Source organism: Anomaloglossus baeobatrachus, chromosome 5, assembly GCF_048569485.1.
Source record: "Anomaloglossus baeobatrachus isolate aAnoBae1 chromosome 5, aAnoBae1.hap1, whole genome shotgun sequence".
NCBI classification, from domain to species: Eukaryota; Metazoa; Chordata; class Amphibia; order Anura; family Aromobatidae; genus Anomaloglossus; species Anomaloglossus baeobatrachus.
The window spans coordinates 586,658,868-586,671,281 of record NC_134357.1 but is presented as its reverse complement, the minus strand read 5'-3'; the positions used below and the strand labels follow the sequence as shown (position 1 = coordinate 586,671,281).

The window sequence follows — 12,414 nt, the reverse complement described above, 5'->3', positions numbered from 1 at the left end:
AGGTATGAAATGCAATTATATACAATGTGATATACTTCAGAGTTCCTATCTCCAATATGGGGGTGCGCTTTTTAGTAAATAAAGCAGTGGGAAATCTGAGATTAGTGAATTATCTAAATATAATCCAGTATCAAAACCTTTCACAAATGTTCCTAAAGGCTCTCGAAATGCCCAATTTACTAGCAAAGTGGAGCCCGAATTTTCATTTTGTGGGATCTCAGTGTGTAGAGCGGGATCCCACAGATCTCTGCGGCTGCTCTAAGCCACAAGACACTGATCTCTCACCTAATCCAGCGCGGTCACTTTTATAAGATTTTACTGTGTTGCTTAAGATGGATGCCGCAGCGCTGAGGTCGTAGAGCTCACATCACTGTGAGACCGATCACTGAGGGTTGTGGGAAGTTCCTTTTGGGGGACATTAGGGACACTTCTAAAAAATTATCAGAGAAGTTTAGTGAAAGAGGGAGGTGGCTGAAACGGTCAGACAGATTCCCAATAATTTGTACTCTTTTATGATATGTGATTTCGACTGTTCTAATTTTTTTACTTCTCCTATTTATTAACCAAATACCGTATTTTTCGGACTTTGACACATTCCCCCCCCCAAAAAAATGTATAGGGCGGGGGTTATCTCATAGTCTGAATGCTCCTGACTGTAGCTGGAGGGGTGGCAGATGAGGAGTGGGTCACAGGAGGCAGGAACCAGAGACGGGGCTACCAGTGTGCCGCTAATAACGGAAGTGAATATTCACTGCTGATCACTCTCATAATCCTGTCTACCTCTAGGCACTGAAACCGCCATCGAGGGGTGGGCAGAATTATGGGTGTGGGGAGCAGTGACTATTCATTCTCTTTAATAGAGGGCACACATGATCACCCAGCCGCCAACTTAATGCTGCGGCTGGGTGATCACGTGCAACTGCTATCAGAGAATGAATATTCACTGCTCCCCAAGCTCATAATCCCGGGTGTGGGGAGCGGTGAATATTCCGGCATTTGATGTCTGCGTGTAACTGCAGGTGCATGGCCCTTCCCCTGACGAAGGCATTTCCCGCCGAAACGGCCGTCGGGTGAACGCCGGTCCAGGCCTCCCGGTCTATCAACAGGTATATCCATTCTCTTGGACACTGTTCCTTTTTGAGTTTTTTCGTGGCCGATATGGTCTCTATACTGAATATATTATAAAGTCCACGTGGTGATTATTGTTACACGTGTCTTACTACCTGCTCTTGTATACATGTATACCTGTGTTTTGTGGCAAGTTTGCCCTTTATACCATGTATAAAATTACTTTCATCTATACCGTGTATATGGCGAACTAGTATATGGTTCCTAAGTGATTATTTTCCATCTACCGGGAGGTTTTGATACCGGTGTCTCTTGTGATTGTGCCGCTCACCATTTACCTCAATAAAGCTTTTTCACTTTTGCAATTGGGCTTCCTGGTCGTTTTTCCTCTTTCCTTGGCTCATATTCACCACCACTTGCCCTAGTCCTTTCCATACCTATACTTATTGATTTTTCTTATCATATGATGGATTTAATATCGCTAACATGGATTGGTTGAGAGTTGTTCTTAATACTCTCATAATCCTGTCTACCTCTAGGCACTGAAACCGCCATCGAGGGGTTGGCAGAATTATGGGTGTGGGGAGCAGTGACTATTCATTCTCTTTAATAGAGGGCACACATGATCAACCAGCCACCAACTTAATGCTGCGGCTGGGTGATCACGTGCGGCTGCTATCAGAGAATGAATATTCACTGCTCCCCAAGCTCATAATCCCGGGTGTGGGGAGCGGTGAATATTCTGGCATTTGATGTCTGCGTGTAACTGCAGGTGCATGGCAGTGACGTCATGCGGTGTGCCGCTTACACACTGAACTCATATGCCAGCATCAAAGACAACACCGCACTCTGGAGGAGCATAGGGATGATGAGTATAATCTTTTTTTTATGTCTGCAGTGTGATAAGGGGCATATATACCAGGATGACAGGGGCAAACATAAAATTGATGCAACCTGCAGCCCAAGAGCTAAGGGGGGCCATTTTCACCTGTAAATACCAAGATAGGAATCATATATACCAGGATAAGGGACATATATTCCTGAATGGGCCCAGGATGGGGATCATATATATCAGGATGAACTCAGGATGAGGGCCATATATACCAGGATGATTGCTATAAATAACAGGAGGAGAGCCCTCCATACCAGGATGAGGATCACGTATACCAGGATCAGCTCAGGATGAGGGCGATAAATATCAGGATAAGAAACACATATAACTGAAAGGGGCCCAGGATGGGGGACATTAGTACAGAATTGGGGAATATTACCCCCTGTGAGACTGTGACCGGGGTTGTCTATGACGGCCGGTACGTCTCGCCCCGGTTGTGCTCCCTCCATGTATAGAAAGAAACTCCACTCCAGGGTTAATGCTGTTTCCCTGCAGGCTGAAAGGAGGGTTAAAAGGAAACAGGAACATGGGCGTGGGCCCCTAGTGTGAGGGAGTGAACACAACTCCCTGAGTTTCTGCCAAAGAAACACATGTGAGCCATTTCTGGAATCTGGCTTGTTGGTCCAGGAGGAGGACATTCCGGAACGTGTTGTGTGCTGTTTTGGACTTTGTGCAATAAACCGTGTGCTGTGACCATTGGTGCCTGGATCCTGTGTCTTCTGCTGCGCAGCCGATCACGCTACCTCACAGATGGTGGAGAATGCGGGCATGCCAGCCCGGTGAGGTGTAGCATCCATCCCTGCTGACCCAGTAGCACATGTTCTGGATTCGAGCGGCTATACTACAGCCCAAACCCGGCGACGCCATGGAGGACATACTAAAGCAGCTGGCTCAGGCTAATGCACAACAACAACAGACCAATGCACACCTGCTCCGGTCGTTGGATCGTCAGCAGCAACAGCACCAGCATTCCTTGCAATTGCAGGAACAAAGGCACCAAGAACAGATGGTTCTCCTGGCCAAGTCGATCCGTGCCGGACCGGCAGCAACAACCCCGGGACCGGGTGACGACGGCAGCGTCCGGAAATCGGTGAGACAAGCGTTGCAAAAGATGACCCCGAGGGGTTAATGTGGGAGCGTTAATGGCGGTGTTTGAGCGGGTGGCCGAGCGGGAGAAGCTGCCGACCCCCCAGTGGGCTGAGGTATTGTCGCCCTATCTGACGGGGGAGCCCCAAAAAGCGTACCTGGACCTCTGTACCGAGGACGCCATAGTATATGAGACCCTGAAAGCCGAAATACTTGCTCGGTTGGGGGTGAATACCTATGTACAGGCTCAGCGGGTAAATCAGTGGTTCTATGAGGAAGTCAAACCCGTACGCTCCCAGGCCTATGACTTGTTGCATCTGGTAAAGAAGTGGTTGCAGCCTGACACTCTGAGCCCTGCGCAAATGGTGGAGAGGGTAGTGGTTGATCGCTTTGTGCGCACTTTACCTGTCACCATTCAACGGTGGGTAGGACAGGGCGACCCAAGTACCCTGGACCAATTAGTGTGCCTGGTGGAGCGGCATGTGGCTACGCAGGACTTGATATGGGACACTGAGACTTTGCGTGCCGCCTGTCGGTCCGGCCCCTCCAAGCCTCGGGCCAAGGACCCACCGCTGACACCGGTGCGGGAGTCCGCTACCGTCCCGTCTGAGGCCGCGCCCGCCGTCCCTGAGGTCCGGAAGGCTATGTACCCTAAACGACAACTCGTCAAGGGTGTTTCCTTCCCTATTAGATGTTTGCCGTGCCAGCGGGTGGGACATATGGAAGCCCAGTGTCCACTCACCACGGAGCCCATGGATTGTGGGGTTACCCGGCGGGGTTCAATGTATGCTCAGGCGGTGTGTACCGCGGACCTTGTCTCCCCGGAGACTGAGCCCCACTTGTGCCAAATACAGGTGAATGGATGTCCGGTTACAGGCTTGTTGGATTCCGGAAGCTTAGTGACCCTTGTGCGATCAACCCTAATATCTGAAGTAAAGGCCACAGGACGTACAGTGGGGGTGGTTTGCATACATGGGGACCGCCGAGACTATCCCACGGGGGTTGTCACCATCACAGCACCCTGCGGTCAGGTGCAACATGAGGTGGGACTTATGAACACTCTTCCCTATGACGTGATCCTAGGAAGGGATCTGCCGTATTTTTGGACTCTATGGAAGGGGCCTCCTAAGTCCCCTCAGGTATTGGACAGTCCGGGACCTGAGCCCGACAATTCCGAATCCGGGACGCCTGACGTAGGGGTCCCCATGATAGGGACAGAATGTGAACCCGATAGGTCACCCCTAGAGGTATTGGCAGGAGAGGCTGAGATGGTCGAGCCCATCCCGGAGTTGGAGGCGTCCCCGGATATGTTTGGGACAGCCCAACTCCAGGACCCTACATTAATACATGCCTGGAGTCGGGTGACAGTGGTTGACGGGGTGGCACAGCTGCCCGGTGCCCAGGTAAGGTACCCTCATTTCGCTCTTAAGCAGGATTTACTCTACCGGGTAGATGAAATACGGGGCGTGGGGGTAGAGCAGTTGGTGGTGCTCGAGCCGTATCGCCGGCGGGTCCTCGACTTGGCTCATAAACACCTGATGAGTGGCCACCTAGGGGTCAAGAAAACGCAGGAGCGAATATTGCAAAGGTTCTATTGGCCTGGGGTCTTTGGGGAGGTAAAACGGTTCTGCGAAACCTGCCCGGAGTGTCAGCTTACCGCACCCCTGGCCCACTTTCGCAGTCCGTTGGTACCGTTACCCATTATAGAAGTCCCTTTTGAACGGATAGGGATGGATCTGGTGGGGCCCCTGGTAAAGTCCGCTCGAGGGCACCAACACATCCTAGTGATCGTTGACTATGCCACCCGGTATCCAGAGGCGATACCTCTCAGACATACTGCAGCGAAGCTTATAGCTCGGGAGTTGTTTGCTGTGTTCTGCCGGGTGGGGTTGCTCAAGGAGATCCTTACGGATCAGGGGACCCCATTCATGTCTAAAGTGACCAAAGAGCTATGCCGGCTACTCCAGATCAAGCAGTTGCGTACGTCTGTGTATCATCCTCAAACGGACGGTTTAGTGGAGCGATTCAATAAAACCCTGAAAACCATGCTCAAAAGGGTGATTTCCAAAGATGGGAAAGGACTGGGATATGATGCTTCCCTATTCGATGTTTGCCATCCGAGAGGTGCCACAGGCATCCACGGGGTTTTCGCCTTTTGAGTTGTTATACGGGCGACATCCCCGGGGATTGTTGGACCTGGCAAAGGAAACATGGGCGCAGGAGCCCACCCCCCATAAAAGTGTGATTGAACACATTTTAGGAATGCAGAACCGCATAAGCATGGTCATGCCAATTGTGAAGGAGCATTTACAGGAGGCTCAGGCCGCGCAAAGCGGCCGCTACAATAGACAAGCCACCGTGCGGACCTTTAACCCCGGGGATCGGGTGTTGGTATTGGTCCCCACGGCAGAGAGTAAATTCCTGGCTCAGTGGCAAGGCCCCTACGAGATAAAGGAAAGAATTGGGGTGGTCAACTATAAGGTATTGCAGCCCGGTAGGCGGAAACCTGAACAAATATACCATGTCAACCTGTTAAAACCTTGGCAGGAACGGGAAAGCCTGATGGTTGATTTTTCCCCATCTCCCTCCTCTTCGGGTCGTTCAAACCCGGCTCCAGCGACCTCCGGAGAGGACGAACCGGAAGTAAGGATTGGAGAAGCCCTCACCAAGCAACAGAGGCGAGAGGCCAGATGGCTGGTTCAGCAGAACACCGATGTCTTCTCCGAGCTGCCTGGTAGGACCAGTCTGATACGACATGACATTGTCACCGAGCCTCACCTGAAGGTACGCCTGAAGCCATACCGGGTGCCGGAGGCTCGAAGACAAGCCATATCAGAGGAAGTGAAGACCATGCTACGCCTGGGGGTCATCAAAAAATCCCGGAGTGAATGGGCTAGTCCCATTGTCCTAATACCAAAACCCGATGGCTCCTTAAGGTTCTGCAATGACTTTAGGAGATTGAACGAAATATCCAAGTTCGATCTCTACCCCATGACCCGGGTGGATGAGCTGATTGATAGGCTGGGACAGGCGCGATATTTCACCACGCTCGACCTGACCAAGGGGTACTGGCAGGTGCCACTGACGGAGTCCACCAAGGAGAAAACCGCTTTTGTTACGCCGGAGGGTCTCTTCCACTATGTTGTCTTGCCTTTTGAGTTACATGGCGCTCCGGCCACGTTCCAGAGGTTGATGGACTTGGTGCTCGAACCCCACCAGGCGTATGCATCAGCATACCTTGATGACATCATTATTTACAGCTCCGAGTGGCAGACCCACTTGGAACAGGTACAAGCGGTGGTGAACGCGCTCCGAACAGCCGGATTGACAGCCAATCCCAAGAAATGTGCGTTGGGGCTCATGGAACCCCGCTACTTGGGCTACGTAATAGGCCAAGGAGTGATTAAGCCCCAAATTAACAAAGTTGAGGCGATCCAGAAGTGGCCTAGACCCCTGACCACGAAGCAGGTTAGGGCCTTCCTGGGTATCGTGGGGTACTACAGGCGGTTTGTAAAAAATGTTGCGGGACTATCAGCCCCCTTGACGGACCTTCTCAAAGGCAAGAAGTCCGTCATGGTGCGCTGGACTCCGCAGGCCGAGGACTCCTTCCGGGCCCTGAAGGGGGTCCTGTGCGGACAGCCCGTTCTTGTCAACCCTGATTTCCGGAAGGAGTTCGTAGTACAGACTGACGCCTCTGAGGTCGGCCTGGGGGCAGTGCTGTCTCAGGTCGTTCAGGGGGAGGAACACCCCGTCACCTTCTTAAGTAGGAAGCTCACCCCGGGGAATTATAGCGTAGTGGAGAAGGAGTGCCTGGCGATCAAGTGGGCCTTGGAGTCCCTACGCTATTACCTGCTGGGACGGCAGTTTCGCCGGGTGACTGATCACTCTCCGCTGGTCTGGATGAGGTCCGCCAAGGAACGGAATGCCCAGGTTACCCGGTGGTTCCTTTCTCTACAGAACTTCTGGTTTACGGTTGAACACCGGGCCGGTAGGTTGCAGGGCAACGCCGATGCCTTGTCCCGCGGCCCGTGTTTGATGGTGGGAGTTCAACCCCGCACGCTTGAACTGAGGGGGGGGGTATGTGAGACTGTGACCGGGGTTGTCTATGACGGCCGGTACGTCTTGCCCCGGTTGTGCTCCCTCCATGTATAGAAAGCAACTCCACTCCACGGTTAATGCTGTTTCCCTGCAGGCTGAAAGGAGGGTTAAAAGGAAACAGGAACATGGGCGTGGGCCCCTAGTGTGAGGGAGTGAACACAACTCCCTGAGTTTCTGCCAAAGAAACACATGTGAGCCATTTCTGGAATCTGGCTTGTTAGTCCAGGAGGAGGACATTCCGGAACGTGTTGTGTGCTGTTTTGGACTTTGTTTGTGCAATAAACTGTGTGCTGTGACCATTGGTGCCTGGATCCCGTGTCTTCTGCCGCGCAGCCGACCACGCTACCTCACACCCCATAACAGTGTCGGCAGCAGATTCCCCCATAACAGTGCGTCATGACTACATTTTTTGCTGCAAATTTTTTTTCCTATTTTCCTCCTCTAAAACCAAGGTGTGTTTCATGGTCAAAAAGAAAGAAAATTATGCTTTCCCTGACCACTTCTTACTTGAGCAATTGATTTGAATTATGGTATATCATGATGCCTTCTCCCATGTGACTCATCTGACAACAAGACCCGATTAATGATAAAAACATTTGCCATATTCTGAATGCAAGAATGGTTCCTCTTCTGTGTGGGTATTCTCATGGTCGACAAGACTTGATTTACCATTTAAACATTTCAAATACTCACATGAAAAAGGTTCCTTCTTCCCTGTGTGGCTTCTTCACATGTTGAACAAGATCTGATTTTTGAGAATTACATGTTCCACATTCAGAAAATAAAAATGGTTTATTTTGTGTGGTTTTTATTGATTTTAAAAAAGACTTAATTTATTAGTAAAACATTTCTCACATTCTCAGGATAAAAATGTTCTCCCCTCTGTGAGATCTTTGATGCACAACAAGATCCAATTTACGAATAACACATTTCCCACACTCTGAACATGAAAATAGCTTCTCCCCTGTGTGAGATCTTTGATGCCTAACAAGATCCGATTTCCAAATAAAACATTTCCCACACTCTGAACATAAATATGGCTTCTCCCCTGTGTGAAGTTTTCCATGGACAACAAGAGCTGATTTCTGAATAAAACATTTACCACATTCCAAGCATGAAAATGGTTTATCCCCTGTGTGAGATCTTTGATGCCTAACAAGATATGATTTCTGAATAAAACATTTCCCACATTCTGAACATGAAAATGGCTTCTCCCCAGTGTGATGTTTTTGATGGTTAACAAGGGTTCTTTTCTCAACAAAACATTTTCCACATTCAGAGCATGAATATTGCTTCTCCCCTGTGTGAATTTTCTGATGCCTAACAACTTCTGATTTCTGAATAAAACATTTCCCACACTCTGAACATGAATATGGCTTCTCCCCTGTGTGAATTTTCTGATGCCTAATAAGTTTTGATTTCTCTCTAAAACATGTCCAACACTCTGAACATAAATATGGCTTCTCCCCTGTGTGAATTTTCTGATGCCTAATAAGTTTTGATTTCTCTCTAAAACATGTCCCGCACTCTGAACATAAATATGGCTTTTCCCCTGTGTGAATTTTCTGATGTCTAACAAGGTCTGATTTATGAATAAGACATTTCCCACACTCTGAACATGAAAATGGCTTCTCCTCAGTGTGAGTTTTTTGATGATTGGAATTTTGGTCTTGTTTGAAAAGATCAGATGATAGAGCTTTCCGAGGAAGGACTGGAGGTATATCTGGGACAACAGCATGCTCTTCATATGTATCATATGTGAGACTTTCATCATCTGTTATAAATTCTGAAGATAATAGATTTCCATCTGAACTCCCGATACAGTCATCTGCTAAAAAAACACAAGGTTATTATTTTTTAATGATATCTTGAAAGTACATTTATTTTTTTAAACCTTAACATCAGAAATTAAATGAGGAAAAAAATGTATTCTGAATCTGTTTTCCAATTTCGACATCTAAGAGTTACATCTTCGTTAATTCGGATTTCCCATTTCTGGCACCCGTTCGCTGGAATGTGTTGGAGTAAATCTGTTTGATTGTCATAATGTGACTGCAGGATAACAAGGGACGGGGGGGGCTCCTATACTGTCCCTCACGCTAGGGGACCCTAAACTATTCCTAACCTCTGGATTATCTCTGAAGGTGGAGATGCCGGAGTCCCGTGCCTTACTATTTTCCTGACCAAATCTAATCTCTTATCTCCCCGGGGAAGGAAGGGACAGAAAAATGGGCATGTTCACACAGGGTTTTTTTGGTACGTTTTTGCTGCATTTTTTAGCTGCTTGATTTTATGCAAATCCATGCTAATAAAAAGCGTCTTTTTATAGTACCAGCAAAGTCTATGAAATTTCATATGCACACACACACACACACACACACACACACACACACACACACACACACACACACACACACACACACACACACACACACCTGCAGGTTTTATTTTATTATTTCTATTTTATGTATTATACACAGATACACAACCCCGAGCTGAAACGTTGGTTTATTTTTTGTGTAAGATTTTGCCTTGCAGTAAAATCACCTACAGATACTTACTGTACCACATTTTCATTTTTACGAGTGGGACTTAGTTAGTCTACTTTACTTGACTCAATTTTTTACTTCTGAGCATATCCCTATCATAGTTAGTGAGTCAGGTTGACTCCTCTCTACTGTAATTAAGAGACCTTTGGTCACATGACGTGATGTCAAAAAAATCCTTAAGCAGTCCTATAATCGGCATATAAACACTGGGGCCCCTACGAGAATGGTGGCCCTGTGAAATTGCCCAGTTTGCTCTCCCTTTTCCCCAATGTCAGTCCTGCATGCCAGCCTGTCCTCTGTTCACTTCTTTACAGCTCCTGCAATTAACAGACCTTTGCTTACATCATTTCACATGACTTTGAAGTAATCAAAGGTCCTTAACACTAGAACTACTGGACTCGTAGTCACAGAGGAGACATACATAGTACGAAGTAGTCAAAATGACTACCTCAGTAGTTCTAGTGTTAAACCATCGACCTTAGAATACAACTGATGGGATCCCTAAGAAAGTGGAGTTCCTGAGAAATTGCACAGTTTGACTCTTCCCAACGCTGGCCCTGATTGTAACTAGGGCTTATTTTTGGAGTAGGGCTTATATTTCAAGTATTCTCCAAAAATCCCTTAAAATTGTGCTAGGTCTTATTTTCGTACTTTCTGGGAAACAGGGTATTCATGAACCCTCTGCAGGTCTTTGAGTTGCCTTCATCACAACATAAAGAAGGCACTAGAAACAAACAGCAGAAGAAGCAGAAGCAAAGAAAATATAGCTGAAAAAAAAACAGAGCAGAAAGCTTAAAAATGTAACACAAAATTAGTGCAGAAAGTACATGAGCAGATATCTCTTACAGGATGGAGCTCGAGGAAACACATCCTGAGGAACATCGAGATCTTCTTGTTTACAGTCCTGTGGGAGAAGAGGACGGGGACATCTCTCTGGTGTTGTCCTCTTACTGGATAGGGCTGGAGGAAACACATCCTGAGGAACATCGGGATCTTCTTGTTTACAGTCCTGTGGGAGAAGAGGACAGGGACATCTCTCTGGTGTTGTCCTCTTACTGGATAGACCTGGAGGAGACACATACAGGGACTGAATTCATTCCTTACATACAGATAATTATAGGCCGTGTGTATTTAGTCCTGTCTATTACCTGGTGATGTGAGGGGCTGGGGATCCTCCATCATGACGTCTTTGTACAGATCTTTGTGTCCTTCTAAATACTCCCACTCCTCCATGGAGAAATAGACGGTGACGTCCTGACACCTTATAGGAACCTGACACATACAATGATACCGTCACCCCCGATCCCTTCATAGCGTTACTGTATAATGTCCCAGCATTCCCAGCAGTGTCACCTCTCCAGTCAGCAGCTCAATCATCTTGTAGGTGAGTTCTAGGATCTTCTGGTCATTGATGTCCTCCTGTATCGGGGGGTGAGGTGGAGGCCCCGTGATTGGGCTCAGGGGTCTTCCCCATCCCTCAGACACAGGGGCCTGACAGCGCTCACTAGAGGTCTTCTTCACTACTGTGTAATCCTGGTTATGGAGAGACACAGTAATAAATCTCACTCCAGACATTTCCAGAGTCCTCACCTCTCCAGTTCTGTCCATCTGTTATTCCCATAGATAATAATGATGTAATGTGACGTCATCAGAATCTCTCACCTCTCCAGTAAGCCGGAAGAGGATCTCTAGGGTGAGGTGTAATATCCTCTCCACCATCTTCTCCATGTCCCTATCCATTCTGGACAGGAAATTTTGTGAAAAAGAATAAATCCACTGAAAGGATCTAATATTATAAGGACCTGAATGGGAAGGAGATATGTAAAATTAATGGAAATAATAATGGAAGGAAGATATCATTTTGGTAACAAAACAAAAATTTCAACATAAAATGAAATAGCAAAACTGACCCATAAAAGTGTTGCACCCAAAATGGTATCAATGAAAACATCAGCTCATCAAGCAAAAAACAAGTCTACACTCAACTCCAATGTTGGAAAATGGAGACACCAACCGATTTTTAAACGTATGTGTAAGCCAGAAGAGCGAGAGAAGATTCTGTCTTGGATGGCAGACAAGGCCTCTTCGCATTTTTCAAGCAGCAACAAATCTTCCACGACCACACAGTCTACTGTGGATACACAGAAGGCTGGTCTATTCAGTCCTCACCCTGGTCCTCCTTCCTCCCCCATTATTAGTCAGAGGAGACATATGACCCCAATCTTAGCCACTCTGAGGATCGGTTTTATACGTATCCTTTGGTTGGCTCCGGCCTCTCACAGTGCAGCATTGAAGAGGGACGTGAGGAGGTGGTGTGAGTTGATGCACAAGTATTTGGGAACCTACGGCCAGAAGAAAGCCACTTTGAGGAACCTGATTTACTGTCTCCAGAGGTGGAGGTTGATGATGATGAGACATAGTTGCCATTAGACCAGCCTACAATCTCAACTGGGAAGGAGGATGAGATGGAAGACGAGGTGGTCACTGATGAGTCCACTGATCCGACCTGGACCGTTGACATGCATAGCCAGCACAGCAACACAAAGGAAGGTGGATATGTAGCATCAACACAGGCAGCAAGGGGTAGTGGTTTCCCAGAGTGAGAACTGGGTCAAATGTTCCGAAGAGCACCCCCACTTTGACCCAAGTCAGGGCAAGGGGATGTTCGGACACGGTCTGAAAGTTTTTTCTGAAAGTCCTTCAGTGAAAATCATTGTAATC

The 12,414-nt window shown here is 47.8% G+C and overlaps 1 protein-coding gene across 1 annotated transcript in view; it reads right to left on the bottom strand.

The window, feature by feature from the left end:
- Positions 1-12,414, bottom strand: part of LOC142313153 (uncharacterized) — a 241,906-nt gene that overhangs the window by 32,822 nt on the left and 196,670 nt on the right. Inside the window, 1 exon segment of the mRNA XM_075352142.1 lies at positions 8,000-8,569. Within this exon segment, the coding sequence (XP_075208257.1) occupies positions 8,000-8,569 (570 nt within the window).